At 40.7% G+C, this 18662-nt stretch overlaps 2 protein-coding genes across 3 annotated transcripts; one reads left to right on the top strand and one right to left on the bottom strand.

Moving 5' to 3' along the window:
* Positions 1-2238: 2238 nt before the first annotated feature.
* On the bottom strand, positions 2239-12095 carry LOC135596736 (uncharacterized). The gene is made up of 10 exons (XM_065088837.1): positions 11734-12095; positions 11543-11648; positions 11373-11433; positions 10944-11239; positions 9277-9416; positions 7107-7181; positions 6268-6358; positions 5487-5690; positions 3824-3868; positions 2239-2711 (listed from the first exon to the last, which is right to left on the bottom strand). Exons 1-10 carry the CDS (start codon positions 11977-11979, stop codon positions 2623-2625), a joined length of 1353 nt encoding a protein of 450 aa, XP_064944909.1. The 5' UTR covers positions 11980-12095; the 3' UTR covers positions 2239-2622.
* A 342-nt stretch (positions 12096-12437) lies between these two features.
* On the top strand, positions 12438-17733 carry LOC103970096 (deoxyribodipyrimidine photo-lyase). Of its 2 annotated transcripts, none has more exons than XR_670628.3 (8): positions 12438-13235; positions 13333-13573; positions 15026-15183; positions 15317-15357; positions 15457-15515; positions 15901-15982; positions 16669-16740; positions 16917-17085. XR_670628.3 is itself a non-coding variant. In XM_009383735.3 (8 exons), exons 1-8 carry the CDS (start codon positions 12571-12573, stop codon positions 17088-17090), a joined length of 1488 nt encoding a protein of 495 aa, XP_009382010.2. In that variant the 5' UTR covers positions 12441-12570; the 3' UTR covers positions 17091-17733. The 2 variants fall into 2 exon arrangements, 1 of the variants encoding a protein (XP_009382010.2); XM_009383735.3 differs by having other exon boundaries at positions 12441-13235; positions 15317-15353; positions 16917-17733.
* Positions 17734-18662: the final 929 nt, after the last annotated feature.

Raw genomic sequence — 18662 nt, 5'->3', positions numbered from 1 at the left:
CAAACTGTAATGAGAAACTATGATACCCACGACTGTAATCTTCTAAGCGCGATTGCAGACTATTAATTATTCTCAGCTCGATTGCAGACTATGAACCAACTATAGCTTGTGGATCGACGAAGATAGTGTTGTGATTCTTTATGTTTTGACTCGAGAAACGATACTGTTTAGGAAGGTCATTCGCGTGATTACTCAGAAGGAAGGCTTCACCAAAAAGAGACAGAATTATGGTCGTTGCCTCCTAGGGTATTTTCTGGTAGATCCACGAGGAACTTTTCTGGTCATAAGTCTATGCACAATAGATCAACGTTGGAGAGGGGAGTTCCGACTTGACCCCTCCAATCCTTGAGTTAGTTTTTGTGAACAGTGAATCCAGTCCCCCGAGGCCCTGCACCTCGGTCAAGCAAACCCGCTCCTGAGCCATGCACCTTGGCATGAAGACTTGAGGCCTACACCTCGGCCAAACAAACTCGCTCCTAAGCTGTGCACCTCAACAAGAAGACCCAAGGCTTGCACCTCAGTCGAGTAAACCCGCTCCTAAGTCGTACACCTTGGTAAGAAGACCCAAGGCCTACACTTTGGTCGAGCAAACCCGCTCTCGAGCTGTACACCTTAGCAAGAAGACCTGAGGCTTGCACCTCGACTAAGCAAACTCGCTCCTGAGCCGTGCACTGCGACCGAGCAAACCCACTCTCAAGCCATGCATCTTGGCCAAAAGACCCAAGTCATGCATCTTGACCAGAAAACTAGTTATGGTAGTCGAGCCAAACCCTATGATAGGTCCAACCTCCCGCTTAAAAGCAGTCAAGCCGAACCCCATGATGAGTCTATCTCCCGCTTAAAAACGGTCGAGCCAAACCCCATGACAAGTCCAAACCTCTCGCTTAAACGTGGTTAAGCTAAGCCCGATAGCGGATCTATCCTCCCACTTAGAAGCAGCCGAGCCGAACACCTTAGGTCAATATTCATCACTCCTACAAACGCCCTCAGAGCGTCCTCCGCCTCAATGGACCTCACACCAACCACCACAGCCTCACCAAAGAACTAAGCAAATTCAATGCTCATACAAGTAGGCAATAATACAATCAAAATGACATACTTCGAGACTCCCCTGCGGAGGCTTCGCACGTCTTCCGAGAGGAACGAATTATAGGAATAATATTGGCACCCTCTCACTCCATCCACTACGTGGACTAACAAACAATAAAGCCATAGAAACCAGCGATCATTAATGACAGTATGACTCATGACAGTATGACTCAACTTCCCTAGACACTTCTAAATTAATGATTGATAACAAACCACCCTCATAAAGGCCTTCGCAGTTCATAGTAAGGGGGCTTAGGGCTAACGCACGACTAGATCGCTCGACGCCCAAGTATAAAAGCTATGCCCCGGGTCGAGCTGGGGGCTAAGCAGGCAATAGCCACTCGACTCTCTCATTTACACAACTCATACTACTATCTTTCTCCCCCTCCGTTTTGCGTTGACTTAAGTATCGAAGGGGTCGAGTCGGGAAGCCCCCAGCGTAGATCTATTGTGTAGACTGTCGATGACTAGGAGATGACCCTACAGCAAGGGAGACCCTCGCTCCTCTACCCGACCACCTCCGACGAACCAATCCTCCAACGAACCTCTCTTGTCAGTTCGTCATGTTTGCACCCCACATCAACGATGAGGAGGAGGAGATACTAGAACCTACACCTTTATTAGTGAACCAACTGGACCGCGACCGCGGTTTTTCACGACCTAACCAACCAAACATGCTTGCCTGGACCAACCGCCTCCGGTGTCACTTCGAGTGTCGGCGTCGGTGGGAATGCGTTGTGCAAGTAGCACAGGGATAGATTTTGTAAGCATTCAAAGTAATGTCATGTAGCTATTTCTTATTGTTGATAACATGTATATTAGAAGAGAAATTACCTGAGAAATTCTTCAGCATCATGTTTCATCCCCTCGTCACCTGGTTGTATCATTGCAAGGACAAATTGCGTCAGCTCGTTTAAACCAGTACAAACTACAAACTATATCTAGAGAGAGCTACATGTCTCATGCGGATGCCACGGAACTATCGTACTAGCACATTAAGAGATGAACGGGTCTATGATACGTATGATTCACGCGAAGCGAGAAACCTCGATGAGAAAACACACTACAACTCCGTTCCCTTCTCTGTGGCAACACCTAAACCATCATAGAACATTATTAATCAATGAATCGAGTCCAACAAGTTGCTAGTTGAGAATAAACCAAACTAGAACCTCAACATGAAACATATATAGCGGATACAAGCAAGATCAACATGTGTGTTCCATGCACCGACAAACTTAAAAGAAAACTCAAAATTTATTGAAGAAAAAAGCTAGCAGACCTCCTGTTGACCGACTAAACTATGTCACGACATCTGAAACAAGAAAAGAAAATTGACACTGCAAGTCACAGGCTGATAGCAATAAGATCTCTTCACAAGATTTAGATGTTTTCTGTCTATATTTTTTCTGTGTGCACCGCTGGTCATCTCTAAAATTGTCATCATGAAGCTGGCCAAAAGTTCTGAACCATTTCAACAGCATCAGCAGCAAAACTGGTTGGAAATCTCCTGAATAAACTTGCTTGTAAACCTTATCGAGAAGGATTACTTTCTGGAGCTAACCATAGTTTGACCTTTTTGTCAGCACCAGCTGTAGCTAAAACCATGGTAGGTGCACCACCTGAAAAATTTATGCAAAAACAATGAAAGATCATGAACAAATAAATAAATGATCAACCTGATAAACTGGCACCCCATGCACACATGCAGAGGTATATAAGGACTAATGTCATGCTCAGTGATTGAAAAAGGCACTCGGGCGCTCGCCTAGGCGCTCGGGCGAGGCGAGGCGAGGCCCGAGCGCCTCGCTAATCTCCCAGGCGGCGCGCTTCAAACAGGCGCCGCTTGGGCGCTCGCCCGAGCCCAGGCGCTGGGCGCTTCGGGCGAGCGCCTGGGTAAACCAAGGCGACCGAACCAGGATTCTAGGTCCGGTTCGGTTGGTTAGTTGGTTCAATCGAACCAACTAAACCGATATAACCCTTACCCGACCCTAACCCGCTGCCGCTGCCACTCCCGATCTCGCTACTCGCCGTTGTCGCTACTCGCAAACGCTGCCTCTGTCGCCGCTCGCGCCTCCCGCTGCTCGCCGCTCCTGCTCCCGCTGCTCGCCACTGTCGTTGTCGCCGCTCGCGCCTCCTGCTACTCGTCGCTCCCGCTCCCTTTCCCGCTGTCGCTGTCGCCGCTGCTTCCTCGTTTCTCAATCAGCAAGCTCAGTATACAATATACTGTTAATATTAAGTTTATTTGAAATGATTAATTTTCAATACTGTTAATAGATTTTCTTAATTTAATAGCATATTTTTATTTAAAATTTTAAATAATTATATTTATTAATTATATTATATATTTTTATATTTTAGCGTCTCGCTTCGCTCGGGCGAGCGCCTAGCGCCTCGGGCGTTTTTGGACCTTGACGCCTTTTGGCGCCTAACGCTTTTTAAATCACTGGTCATGCTTTGATGACCAAGTTCAACAAGAAACTAAGTTATACTGTAAAAGCCAGTGCAAACTAAGAGGTCTAGCCAGATGCAAGGCGGGTTCTAGACTTGCAGATACATACAATTGGAGAAAGATACAGCAGGGCATCAAAGCTGCTGCTAATTTTATGCAAAATTGAATGCCCTACTTTGCAAGCTGACAAGATCGATTTCATCAATAAGCATAATCTAAGCACCTGTAGATATTAGGATAGGAAGATCATGAAACACATGAAGTAGGAGAAAGGATTCTTACCGACTGGAACTGATTGAGGAGCCCAGGCAATCCCAGTAATGTCACCTGAGGGAAAGAGACATTAGCACATTGTTTTAAGAAGGTAGCATATGATAAGACCCAATGTTATATAAAACACTGAGGAATGACAATATCACCAAGCCAATTACCATGCTTCATCATGCCATGCCTACAGAAACTGAAGTCCCACAAGAAATGGGTAGTAATACTGTCAGAATATTTTAGTGTATATTGCTTCAATAGTGCCATTTCAAAGTTCTAGTTAGCAAGATCTTGGGAGCAACAATATAGTTTCTGCTAAAGGACAAGGGACTACCATTTATCTCTAAGAATCCCTAACATCTAGAGAGAAGTACATAAGCAATTTTTTTCCTGTCATAATGATGACTGAAAGGTCCTAGTATAAGGAAAAGAGCAAGATACAGTGAGAAGCAAATTTCATTTACAAATTCGTTGAAGTATTTTAATCAAAAAACTAAATGAATGGAAGACCAAAAAGGTCACGCTATTGGGCAATTATAAACTAAGATATTTCACATCCATTATTGATGGACAATAACCTTAAAGGGATCTTCAAGCAAAAGCACCAGCAAACAGCAGTTCATTCTAATAAGCGGTCGGAAAAAGATGTCATTGAACGAAATCATCCAGCTACAGTGGAAGATTAAATGTAGCAGAAAATAAATCAGCATAAGTGGACTGTCTGTGCAGTATATTACTTGCAATCTTCATGATCAATTTTTTGAACATGTTTAGGACCCTCATGGGTTCCAACTTTCCATCGATAACTAAAAGAATTTTCTAGTGAAACTTACTCCCCAGATTTATTGAACTAGCTTTATGGGTAGTAAACCAAAATGTCTATACAAAAGACATGCCTGAAAAGCACTAAATTATAAATAACTATCATTTGCAACTTCTAAACCTAAACTTTCAATAACAGATTTATTATCCATAAGAAACCAGAGAAAACAATTGCCCAAATTGACACAGGATGATAAAAATGGATGGTGGCATCAAAATTTGTTGTATGACTGTCAAGTGCCCTTTCAGCTTAATATAATCTTCAGAAGATATTTGAAACATTATTTTTTTGTTTCTAAACACAAGAAAATTAGTAAACCACATACTGAAGAAGTGAACAAAAACAATAAGCTGCAATGTATCTTTTATTGTCATTTAGCATTGTTCCCATTCAATGGCAGCTACATGAATCTTGTATAGTTTTCTGTCAGTATATCTCCCTATAATCTCAGTCGACCCACCTTGTTCAACTGGATATTTATAGATCTCCTTTTAATATGTCAAAAAGTTTTTGCTAGTCTTATATTATATTGGAAATTTGGAACTATACCAAACTGTTTCCCATCCTTTCTAGTAACTCCATACATTCATCTCACTAATATTAACTTTTCTGTTCCAACCAACTGATCAACATTAGCCTTATAGTTGTCTTGTAAAATTTTCCTTTCAATCTAAGGGGTACATTAATCTCCGGTTCTGCTAAACAATAGACCAAAGGTATCTAAAAAATTTTAGTTCTGCACAGAAAAGAAGAATCTTTGCAATAAAGAGATAGCTGAACTAAGCACTGTAGCAGCTCTCATCAATCATCAAAAAAGAAGAATACTTTGGCATGGATTTAGAGTTTTAGATCACATACCTTCATGGGCTTTATCAGCTGTATCCAAAACACTCCCAGTCCCAGCACACAACCATTGCAAAGTAGATCCACAAATCGTGGCCAAAATTTTTCCATCAGGTGAAATACTAATATGGTTATAGTTAGAAACAGCCCCTTTGGAATCATGAAGTGGAATTGGAAGCACCTTCAAGGTCTTTGGATCCTCATCAAGATGATACCGAACTAAAAGAAGGCAAGTATTAGAAGCAAAAGAGAGAAAATCAGAAAAACAAACTAAAAACAGGACAAGCAAAGCTTATGAAATGCATAGCATATTAAAGGGTTATGTCACATATAATGAAATCTCAAGCAAACAGAAAATGTTCAGTCTTCCAAACAAGAAATACAAGGTCAGACTGGGGTATGATTAGTAGGAAGAACAATTAATTTTATGTCACAGGAAATATAATAAGAAGGTGCAAATAATAGTGCACAAATGACCAATGTACAAGTTCCTACTTCAGCGAATTTCTCGAACAGACACACAAAATACTTTGAGATGTTAAACTTGACATGACTGTCAATGGTTCTAATTTCTAAATTTGATGAAATAAATTGAATAAAAAACTTGAAATTCAATGACTACAAATTCAAATTTTCCATTTGAAAGTCAGGAAAACATAGGCCAGCTAGGTAGATCAGAAATACTAATTGCTTGAGATGAAAAACAACAGATGAAGTAAATTTCACTGAAATGGAATGCTCAATGAGAAGCTACTTTCTTGACGAAAATACGAAATTGTGTCTCAGTTACACATACCGTTAATGTTCCAGACTCGTAGAGAACCATCTTTCGAAGCTGTGATTATCTGCTCTGAGTTATGTGTGAAGCACAAGCAAGTCACTGCACTCTAGAAACCAGCCATAACATTTAACATAGTAGACATGAAGAAAATTCTTTTTTTTAATCAAAGTTGTAGTATTCTATTTATGATTTCTAAAGAACTAGAGATACAATGAAATGAAATGAATCCAACAAACTATAGAAACTGTGATTATCTGCTCTGAGTTATGTGTGAAGCACAAGCAAGTCGCTGCACTCTAGAAACCAGCCATAACATTTAACATAGTAGACATGAAGAAAATTCTTTTTTTTAATCGAAGTTGTAGTATTCTATTTATGATTTCTAAAGAACTAGAGATACAATGAAATGAAATGAATCCAACCAAACTATAGGTCAAGAAAGATATTTGTACTGAGAAATCACAAACGGAAATTTGCTACAATCTGGAAATCAGAGATAACAATGAACATGATAGGCATGAATCTTTTTTTTCTTAATTGAAGTTGTAGCATTTTATTTCTGATTTTTAAAGAGCAAGACATACAATGAAATAAAACGAACCACCAAACTATAGGTGAAATAAGATATTTGTGCTGAGAAATCACCACCTTCAAGGAAAATCAAGTTATTTATTTACTAATGCAGTGCACCAAAATGAGAAAACTACATGAAAATTAAATATGTATTTGGAAAATAAGAATTGGAACTGAGATTAAGGAGATAAAATAGGGAAATTTATGATGCTCAGAGAAAGCAAATAAAATAGCGACTGCGGTTGTTAAAGATTCAAAGTTCAAACTATGGCAACCCTCACCTTGTGTCCCTTGAGCTGCATAACTTTCAAGACCTCCTTCACAGACCCATCTTTAGAATAGACAATCTCCCAAACCTATGACAAATATAGAGCAGCAACCAAAATAAGATCACATTGAAAGTTGGAAATGCTGGCTCTAATACAAGAAATTTGCATTACAAGCTAATATAAGGGTGATAGTTTAATTATCTAAGTTTTTTATAAGAATAAGAATGTATATACCATATTACCATCCAGAACAATAAGCACAATCAAAAGCATTTAATAGTTCACAACTTGAGAAACTATCTGTGAGAGTTTTGATGCTATTGCAAGTACATGTTAGCTCAATTATTTTAACATAATATATACATGTATTTCACAACTCCGAGACAAAGTGCCAAACAGTCACCCATGTTGATAAGGTCACTACCATTCACTCAAATACTATCCCTAATCTCATCACGTGGCAAGCAATGCTTTCTGAATCAAATACCAGGTGATGAGGAAGCAACATAACATAACTACCAGTGTCATTAATATGAGTCTGGCAGTATGCTGTGATGGATATCTGGGTTTCCTTACAAAAAATAACAAGTATTTATATTCATGAATAATTAGAGCATTTCCAATTGAAAATACATTAAAGCAATATCATTTAAGGAAGTTTGGGAAGTCCAACAGAGATCTATAATTTACGGTTTGGATGAGGTAAGTCAATTTAGATGAGTGATGCAAGGAAAGGCAAAGAAAGATCCAAGAGGATTCTATTAAAAATGATAAAAAGGAGTTTTAGGTTCACTTTACTTGACTAGTGATATTACCCCCAGTGGTACTTGATGGCATAAGGATTAGATAGCCACACTGAAATAATTGTGATCATATGGTTGGTTGTTATTATGTTTGTAAAAATTACTATACAAGATGTAACAAGCTAAACTTTGACCTACTTAGCCCTCTTGTGAAGAATGTCCTCTATTGTACCCTTTTATCTGGGAAAGGTAATCAACTGTGTTAAGATTCTTGACAATAAATTGACTCACATGTGGTAAACAAATTTATTCTTTATTCATCTGCAGAATCAGCAAGAAGGAGCCTTCAAATGTGTTTAGCAGCCTGATGACTCGTGAACAATATATACCTATTGTAGCAACCTTAGCACATGGTGTATAACTGCAGCACTGATTCCCTTGAACTTCTGGTAATTCCAATTTTGATGTCTTCTATCTGATCTACGCTAATTTTAGTGTACAAGGAATGTTTAAAAAGCTTTTTGCATATTAAATCAACCTCAACCAGATCCTCCATATGTTCTAAATTCATCATGATCACAATATGTTAATAAGCATATCAAACAATTGGACGAGTTAATTAATTTCTATCCAAAGTTCGACTTCCACACCAAACAACTCAGCCCATTGGAACAAAAGCCACAGCCAAATCAGGATCTTGTTTTTATTTGAGATTAAGCATCATGTATGTACAAACATACATGGAGTTGTCAACCCTTATATCAATTGTCCTCTGATAATTATAAACACCACCAGCTTTTTTTCCCTTTTAATCCTTTGCTATCTTTTTTATAGTATGTTTATTCATCATCTTAATGAAATATAATAGATAATCTCATACCTATCTTTGCCTTAAAAAGAACATGAAATGCTAACAAGAGAAGACTATTTTGTTGCACTACAATTGTTATAAATAAGAGGTATTGAGATACCATCTTGCTAGAGTAACACATAATTTTAACTAGAACAAATTAGTCATCTAACTATGATTCTCACACATTTGAAACATTTTGCCTGATAAAGGCAATTGTTAGCCACGGGACAAACTTGGCAGTTACAACATAACATGTACATTTTTCTAGTCACTCTATTACTATGGTTGAAAATATCATGAACTTTTTGGAAGATTCACGTTACCATTCATTAGCACCATCTTGCAATTTTCTTTTCTTCAAATTGGGAAAACTAAGCATGCTAGCTGATTTGCATGACGACTGCTAACATATTCACAAAAATTCATATATAATAAGGTCTTAGTGTTGCCTATAGCTCTACTAGTGTGGACATGGTGTAAGACACAAAGTTTCCCACCCTCGAATGGCAATGGAGAGAAGTGTTTTTAACAATTAAAATATGGTGTGCCTCAAATTATTTTGAGAAATCATTTAAGAGAACCAAACCTTCACATCAGCAGTAAATGCTGCAGCAGCTAGAAAACGTCCATTCGGAGATAATGTAGCCATGTTGTTTTTGAGCTGGTTTGTATCAACAGTTCCCAGCTCTTTCCCACTTTTTCCATGCCAAAGTTTGATGCTAGTCCCTAAAATCAAAGGCCATTCGTCATCATTACACACTTACACAACAAAGCTTCCCGAGAGAATAAAGAAACAATCCAAAATATGATAAAGAGGTCACACATATGGCCCAGGTCTTCTATGATCTATGTCATTGAATTTTATCAAAACCGCCTCGATAATGTATTTAAAATCAACACAAATATGTCATAAAATCAAATAACACCCTGAAGTGTGATAGAATATTATTTCATAACAATCTTAATCATAAACTCAATCACCAAAAGAGAATAAACTTCCAAAACTGCTATTTATGCCTCCTCTTCACAAAGGCTAAATCTAGAATATGGTATCAGAACCAAAAATCCAAATGAGAGCTTATTTTCTCGACATCAAACATGGTAAAGGCAATGAAGGACTCTAAGCTGATCCCATGAACATGATAATTGTGTACCTCAACTTAAAAAATAAAGTACATCATCAGCAAATCAAATTAATTGTTTTCTATATCTACAAAAAAAAAAAGAGTACTTGATGGAAGCAAGGATATGAAGCCAATATGAATCTGAAAAAAGATAATAGAATGATTATGGAGGAACTGCTGAATGAAGTTAAAAAAAAATCAAGGATCCATTATGCCAAGAGTCAATCATAAATGGTAAATCATGTTACGGGTCTTAAGAAATTTAACTTATTAAAGATTAGTTATCGAGTGATCATGGGCAGTTTAGATAGTACTTCTTAAAAGATCATCAATATTCAATACTACTAAGAAGTTTGAAAACCCTTTTGTAAATTTTACTTGATGAATTTTGCAATGTCTTCAAAATAGGTTGGTGTATCAAGAATAGTTGACCAACAAAGACAGTGAAGCGAAAAAAAATTAATCATTATCTAAAACCATGAAATTAGTCAGCACACTCAAGATCTGGGGTCCTGATGGCTCAATGACTTCTCATTGACATAGGAAACTTTGGGAAGGAGCAGAAATAAGTTGGATTGGTTGGTAAGATGATGAAAACTTCTCATTTTCGTAATCAGGATTCAGCAGAAACATTGTGCTACAGAAGCTAGAAAACAATCACAAATGCAGAGAATGGGAAGTGTAGAGAAAAGAAAGATTGGTATCTGAAACAGATAAGAGACATAGAAGAGAGAGTAGAGAAGCAGATAAGTGAGATAGAAGAGAGATGAGAGGAGAGAAGAGGTATGATCATCATTTTGACAACTTACCTACTACAAACTGATATTACCAACAAGAAACCTTCACTAATAAATGGGCCAAGAAGGACAACACAACAAGAAACCTTCACTAATAAATGGGCCAAGAAGGACAACATACATAATACCTAGCTCAAACACCGAAGGATACAATAATTATCTTGATATATCCATTAGTCAATTTATTCTAAAAAGTACTAGAATTGTTATTGATATATTCAACCTAGAAGCACCAAGTTATGCAAATTTAACTTCATTGTCATCCAATCATGCATGCTAACATTAGTTTTTATCAAGACACTGAATATCTTGATCGCTTAAAAATTACATACCCTCAGAGCACGAAGCGATGATTATGCTCCCATCTGCAGTACCATATGTTGCAGGAACTGCAGAAAGATTCAGCACGGAGCCTTGATCATGGATCTTCTGGTGCTCCCACTTGATCTCAGGAAGGGGAAGCTTTGCCTGTTGCTTGCCTTCAGCAGAGGGCTTGGGGCCTACGTCCCCATACATGAAAAGAGACGAACCTGAAAGCATCTGAGCTGCCACGACCACCGAAGAAGACCCCTCGGAGAATGCAATGGCTGTCGGATGAGCCCCAGCTGGCAAGTTTAACCTCAGAAACCTAGGTCACAATATTATTTCCAAACGATCAAGAAAATGGTGGGAATCACTGGTATAACTGGAATTATCAAGAAAATTGTAGCAATCGCTAGCATAGCTAGAATTCAGAAAAATGTAATCCACGAACTTCTTACTTGAAACTCTTACTGGAGGCGTCATCCAGCCTGAAAACCCTAATCGCACCATCCGCGCAGGCTGCAATCGAGAATCTTGAATCATGAGCATCGGGGCTTTAGTGCCGAAAAACAATAAGTATGTTTCTCGAATTAATGGAGGGGAACAAATACAAAGCGGACGAACTCACCGGTGGCGAGGCTATGGCCGTCCGAGGAGAAGCAGATGGCGGTGACCGAGTCGCCGTGGCCTTTCAAGGTGTTGACATCGAGATGATGATGCTTTCGGTTCTGATCCTGCGATACCAAGAAACCAAATTTTAGCAAAAACCGGAGGCTCTAGCAGAGGGCCAGGAGAAGGGAGGGGGAGAGCTCGAGGGACCTTATCGGTGGCGGAGTGGGAATGGTGCCTTTGACGATGCGTTTTCTTGGAGGCGACGGCGGAGGAAGACGAGGAGGGCGGAGGTTTGGTGGCGTCCGGTTGCTGAGGAGATTGGGCGGCAGCGATGGTGGAGATCTCGGCTCTCTTGCGGCGGAAGTAATCAGCAAAGAAGAGGAGGATAAGGACGCCGCCGACGATGGTGGAGAGAAGGGGCACAGAGAAGGAAGCGAAGTCTGTCGTCGCCATCGATGGATCGGCCGAGATGGGGCGGAGATGGGAATCTTTCGGAGGCTAGAGAGCGAGTCGAGTAGACTATGGTGTGCCGCAGGGGAGACCGGTTTGCTAATTCTTGCATCCAACACGGGTCATTTGACCGTTACACTAGTATAACGGGGCATTTGCTAATTCTGGCTTCCAACAACTGTTATTTGACCGTTAACAGTGGTACTCTCTCTATCTATATATAGCGGACTGTTATAAAAGAATGTTTAATGAAATTATATTATGACTAATTGATGGATATTAATCATAATGGAGTATCACTAAGATTTAAAATAGACATTAAAATGTGTCCTTTTAGTCACCTAATCAACAGTCTATATATAGTGATATGAGCATCATCATAGGGTGATCGGAGTTTAAGGCAGAAACCACCGCCACGGAGCACGTCCAACTTCCACTCCCACGTCCTCCACTCGCTAGCTTCCCGTGGTACGTGTCCTCTTCTCCGCCACACAAAAATGCTGCGCCTACCCTTCTTCACGCTCGTCTCTTCACTTCCGCTGCGTCGTCTTCTTCTTCTATCTTGGTCGTTGCGCTCCCGGTTTGCACTAGCAAATGGCACCGGCCATCGTCGCACCCACCGCCACACCCGCCCCCTTCCACCCGGATCGGGTCCGGGTCCTCAAGCCCGGCTCGCCCTCCCCCTCCGGCCCGGTCGTGTACTGGATGTTCCGCGACCAGCGGGCCACCAACAACTGGGCCCTCATCCACGCGGCCGCTCTCGCTGCCCGATCCGATGCTCCACTCGCTGTCGCCTTCTGCCTCTCTCACCGCTTCCTCGGCGCCCACGCTCGCCAGCTTGGCTTCATGCTCCGCGGCCTCCGCCACCTCCGCGGGCGCCTCGCTGCCCTCGGCCTGCCTTTCTTCCTCCTCCGCGGCGACGCCCCCGACGCCCTCCCCGGCTTCCTGAGCCGCCTCGGTGCCTCCGCCCTCGTTGCCGATTTCTCCCCCCTCCGGCCCGTCCGCGCCTGGAAGGACGCGCTCTGCGAGCGCCTCCCCGCCGCCGTCGCCGTCCACGAGGTCGACGCCCATAACGTTGTCCCCGTCTGGGTCGCCTCCGACAAGCTCGAATACGGTGCCAAGACCATTCGCCCTAAGATCCACCGCCTCCTCACGGAGTACCTTGTCGAATTCCCCCAGCTCCCGCCGTCCGCCGTACCGTGGACCGGGGAAGCGCCACCGGAGATCGACTGGGACGAGCTCATCAACGAAGCCCTCAGGTAATTCGACGAACCACAGAAAGGTTTAAGAAAGCGCCGTAAAATTCGAATCTTGGTACGAGTTTGTTGGCATTGCTGGTTTCTTCCGATTAATCAGGGAGGCAGGGGAAGTGCCAGAAATCGGGTGGTGCGAACCAGGGGAGGAGGCAGCGATGGAGGCGCTGATGGGGCGCAAAGATGGGTTCTTGACAAAGAGGTTGAAGCACTACGACAGTGATCGGAACGATCCGGTGAAGTCGAGGGCGTTGTCGGGGCTCTCCCCTTACCTGCACTTTGGGCAAATCTCGGCTCAGCGATGTGCTCTAGAGGCTTGGAAGTTCAGAAAATCTTATCGTCAGGTGTGCCTGCCCTTATTATTCTTTCTAACATTCTCTACCAAAGTACGAGCTAATTACATATTTTCGTCTTTGTACTTTAAAAAGTTATATTGGCATCCCTGTAGTTACGAAAATAAAAAATTAGGTTCATTTATACTAACAATATCAGTATTATCGACAGAAGCATGAAAATAAAAGATAAAAAAATAATTTTAATGTTCGGTGGATGGTGCTAATTGCATATTATCACGAACTTAGCTGGTTTTGCCTAAGTCGTGCGGCACCCCTATATCTCCGTCTGCAAAGATTAGTCTCTCTGAAATCTCCTATGGTCCCTTATGACCTACAAAAGAGAAAACGGGTTAGAGAAAACGTTTTACTCGAGATCCACCAGCAACAATTTCAGCAAACACTTTGTAGTCAATACAAATTATAACTATAGACTTCGCAATCTTTGAACAGTCGTACAATAAAGGATCCAAGATGATCCACTACAGATCAAAATGTCCACAAGTGCCCACATGATACAATCTTCATTTACAAGCCTAAAACGACCACTAAAACTAACTAAAATGGGGCCTGCCAAGCCAATGGTCAGGCCTCTCTGTGCTGTACAAAGCATGAACAAAACCGAAAGAGATAGATATACACGAGCCACTCAAACACTCTATTTACAACTTTGTCCATGACAGGATGGCGGCGCCGGTGGCATGGTGGCGGACCCCTCCCCCTTTACATCTGCGTTGGTGTTGACGTAGATTCCAAGCGACTACCGCACTCCGATCCATGCTCCCTCAACAAGCTCTACACCATGTTCAACCACTCTGATGGTCTCGTCCAACAGTAGTGACCACTCGCCAAGGAGGTGGTCAAATACAGCGCAAGCTTGTCAAGGTAGCATGGATCCGAGGGCGGCGGTCACTCGGCATCTATGTCAACGCCAACGCAGATGCAAAGGGAGAGGGGTCCGTCGCCAACGGCGCTACCATCCATCATCAATTTCGTCTACCACCGAACAGTAAAATTATTTTTTCACCCTTTATTTTCATGTTTCCATAGATAAAACTGATATCGTTATGGTAAATTGACCTAATTGTTTTATTTTCATAGCAACATGGATGCCAATATAACTTTTTAAAGTATAAGGACCGGAACGCTAAAAACAACTAACTACAGGGGGCAATCTGTAATTAGCCCACCAAAGCCCTGAAGGTCATTCTTTTGTAAAGAATTCTTTTGAGCATATAACTGCTTAATTTCATAGAATGCCTTGTAGGTTTAAATTAAGCAGATCAGGCAGATCAAGAAAACTGGGAACCAAATGTTTGATTATCTGATTCTTTCTTTCACAAAACCATGCTTTGGAGATTATTTTGTTAATCTGTTTGGTGCAATTTGTGGAAGACGTGCATGTTTGTGGGTAACTAATGGAAGAATAGTTGTTGATGTGGCTGCTGCAAACATGCTGTGTAGTCGGTTGATGCATTCTTGGAGGAGTTGATTGTGAGGAGGGAGCTAGCAGATAATTTTTGCTATTACCAGCCTCATTATGATTCATTGCAAGGTGCATGGGAATGGGCTTGCAAGACCTTGATGGATCACGCTGCAGATAAACGAGAACATATTTATACGTAAGTTAATTCACCACTTTTCTTAGATTTGCTTATCTTTACTCGTTGTGGCTTAAAGGCTTTTCATGTGTTGAGAAACTTAGTCTACCGCTTTGCTTTTGCATGCTGAGTTGCTTGACTTTTTGTTTTTCAGGAAGGAGCAGCTGGAGAAAGCAGAAACTGCTGATCCTGTAGGTTGACATAATCAATTATCTCTTGTGAATAATTAGTCCAAACTTTTAATTAACTAAGAAATTGATTTAGAGCTAAATATTGGTTTCTCTCTTATTTCAGCTCTGGAATGCCTCGCAACTCGAGATGGTTTACCATGGAAAAATGCATGGGTTCATGCGGTAAAAGGCTGAGGATTTTGCTTTGCCATTCTGATATTTATTATTCTGTTCATCCGTGCTTGCCAAACTCGTATTTTAGATCCTTTTTCACACTACACTATATACATTCTAGGTTAAAGATCATGTGTGAAATAGAAGTAAATTCTCAATTCAGCTTAGTTGTTTTTGAGATACAATAATGTGGTATTCTGGTACAGCAATTAACTAATCTATCTCATGCTCAGAAGCACCTTTATGACACTAATTTTTGAATGAGTGTTAATCTTATGACTCCCATATTAACCTCTTTGTCTCTTTCTATCAACCTCTTTGTTGCTATGAGAAGACACTGGATATTCTCTCACAGGTATGTGTTCCATAGTGCTAATATGTTTTTGATCAACAGGATGTATTGGGCCAAGAAAATCCTTGAATGGACAAATGGACCAGAAGAAGCACTTTCAATAGCAATTTATTTAAATGACAAGGTATTGGTTTTTTTGACATCATGGAATTCTTTTCACTGTGATATCTGGTTTCTTCTCCTTGACCATAAGAGCACCAGAATATCTAAGCATCAGACATGCATAGAGGTAGGTTGCATATATTGATCTTCCAGGATCCCTCTTGCACTAAATACACTCCTTTTATATGCATTGTTAGGAACCTCATATATTGATGTTTTTTTTTTTTTTAATAATCAAACAATCGCCCTTTGTCTGCTTATCAGAATAAACAGAAACGAAACTCGATCTAGCTTGTGAGAATATTTAACATCTGAGCATATAATTTTTTGTTGAATGTTACGATAGAGTAATTAGAAAATCCCCATTGACACATATCCAAATGCTCCTTCAAATCCATCTCCCAAGTTTCATTGCAATCTGATAATGCCGGTGTTCAACATCTACACTGTTAATGATATTCAACAACTTGTGAAGTAGGACTCATTGGTTAGAAGAAAAGCTACTTGTGTCTGACTGTGGTCAAATGTTCGGAAGGAACTGCATGTTTTCAACAGTCATATAGCGTCCTTCAGGAAATATCCACATTATGTTATTAATATGTAAAGATTGTTTCTCTGTTATTGCTACTTGTTATTTTTCTTCAAATTCCATTTGCCTTGGTCTTTTATTTTTTCTGGCTCCATCATTAACGACAATAGTATTTGCAGTATGAGCTAGATGGTAGAGATCCGAATGGCTATGTTGGTTGCATGTGGTCCATATGCGGAGTCCATGATCAGGTTTGCATACTGATAACATCTTTCATTAAGTTCACTTAGTAGGACTCTTAGAATCCACTTGTCTCATTTCCTCCTGACAAGATTGAGTTATATGTTTGAGTAAATTTTTATTATAAAATTTCCTGGTGCTTGAACTTGGGTTTTAATGGAGTTTGCTTGATATCTCCTGCTCTCAGGGCTGGAAGGAGAGACCAGTCTTTGGAAAAATACGTTACATGAATTATGCAGGCTGCAAAAGAAAATTCAATGTGGATGGATACATAGCATATGTGAAAAAACTGGTCGGTGAAACAAAGAAGAGGAAGTCAGATGACCATTCGAGTCCTGCAGTGAAACATTCCAAAACTTGAATATTGTGGAAGACAAACTTAAAGTCAAGTAGCATAGGCACAGTGTCACTCTGAGAAGAAGCAGGGAAGATTGAAGGAAAAATTAGTGAGGTCCTCTATATCTTTGGTGGAAGCACATGCTGATTAGAAGCATCTACGATGTAACCAAATTGGTGCCAATCACATGATTTATGAACTCGTGTCGGTCGCATTTGTCCTATCTCTTCACTGTAGCCTAGCGTGCAGGACAAGCTAGAATGACGGTTGACGCATTTGGTGTTAACATCGGCATACAGGCTGGGTTGATCAATCACGATTGTGCGTCATGTGATCATGATTGAAATATGTCGATGAACCATCATGTTTCACTGTAGCATAACAAGCAAATATAGAGAGCAGGATGGGATTATCTTATTACACTCATGGTGCCGGGACCTCATTCTATTCTATCATCGTGCAGATGGTTCATTTTGTGTCATCGGAAAGGCCAGATACGTTGTTGTGCTTTCGAAAATATTGTTGATTTGTAGCTTCTGTTATGTATATCGCTGTTGTATCCTTGATAAAAAAAAATAAAAGAGGTTTCAGGAAGAAGAGAAAAAAATATAGAACATAGTTGTAGACCAAGTTGCTATGCAAAAAATTCTTTCTTTCTTTCTTCTTCCTCCCAGCGTTTGATAGTGAATTGCTTGTCTCTATTATCTGAGAGAGTACTGCCCTGTTCCAAGTGTATGGAGTCTCAAGTCCAGGAAAGGTGCATATGCTTGTTTTCTTCTTTGATCTATCTATGCACATCATGGGCTATGACTTGTCGGTGGAATATTATGCAATGTTGTGCAATCCAAAAGAGGTCTCACCATCCTTTCTCCTCTGCTGTAAAAAGGTCATTTTGATCGAACAAGTATGATGGACAAACAAAGTTGTTCGGTGTTAAAGCTTATTATAAGCTCTCTCTCTCTCTCTCTCTTCAGGTATGTCTGTGTGGTCTTAGTCTTGCATTTGTGCCAGAGGGGATATTCTCTTTTGGGAGAGATTTGAGTTTTAAGGATTGTTAATCATCCAAAACTATGAAGTCTAAACCAACACCAATTTGGAAATGAGAGGGAAGATGTGAAGGCTTATAAATTAATCTTAAGAGCTTAAGCCTTTAGGAATGCTAGTCACCTAATTAAAATCATTATGATAGGGAAACACCGTATTATTTTGTTCATTAATTCTTTCAATATGTGAGTAAGCATAAGAGCCCTTCCAAGACCAATAGCAGCCTGGAATCGACGGCAGCAGTCACCGCCGAGACCATTGTCAGCTTCTGCGACATACTGACAACAGCAAATATAAATGCAGCTAACAGTGGAAACTCAGAAGACCTGCAGCGAGAGAAGACGATGAAGAAGAAGAAGAAGATACATGAATCCAATGTTAAACGCCAAGACATTGATGTGGTTCACATGCACGCCCAGCACGGTCAGCTGCTGCCGATCCCACAGGAACAGAACACTGTAGTTTAGTGGCGCTAAGATAGCCTTCCGTGACCTCCCCATTACCTTCCCGCAAACACCAGCCTTCGTAATGTTACTTCACTTGATTGTTTAG

Source organism: Musa acuminata, chromosome BXJ1-11 (assembly GCF_036884655.1).
Source record: "Musa acuminata AAA Group cultivar baxijiao chromosome BXJ1-11, Cavendish_Baxijiao_AAA, whole genome shotgun sequence".
Taxonomy (NCBI): Eukaryota; Viridiplantae; Streptophyta; class Magnoliopsida; order Zingiberales; family Musaceae; genus Musa; species Musa acuminata.
Note: the sequence above shows the minus strand (reverse complement) of the source record. Positions and strands in the feature narration are given on the sequence as shown.

Coding starts and splice junctions, on each gene's coding strand:
- LOC135596736 (XM_065088837.1), bottom strand. CDS start 11,979: ATGGCGACGACAGACTTCGCTTCCTTCTCTGTGCCCCTTCTCTCCACC. Junction 11,434..11,542: donor CGGCCATAGCCTCGCCACCG/GTGAGTTCGTCC, acceptor TCTCGATTGCAG/CCTGCGCGGATGGTGCGATT. Junction 6,359..7,106: donor TGCAGCTCAAGGGACACAAG/GTGAGGGTTGCC, acceptor GCTGGTTTCTAG/AGTGCAGTGACTTGCTTGTG.
- LOC103970096 (XM_009383735.3), top strand. CDS start 12,571: ATGGCACCGGCCATCGTCGCACCCACCGCCACACCCGCCCCCTTCCAC. Junction 15,184..15,316: donor AAACGAGAACATATTTATAC/GTAAGTTAATTC, acceptor TTTGTTTTTCAG/GAAGGAGCAGCTGGAGAAAG. Junction 15,983..16,668: donor CAATTTATTTAAATGACAAG/GTATTGGTTTTT, acceptor TAGTATTTGCAG/TATGAGCTAGATGGTAGAGA.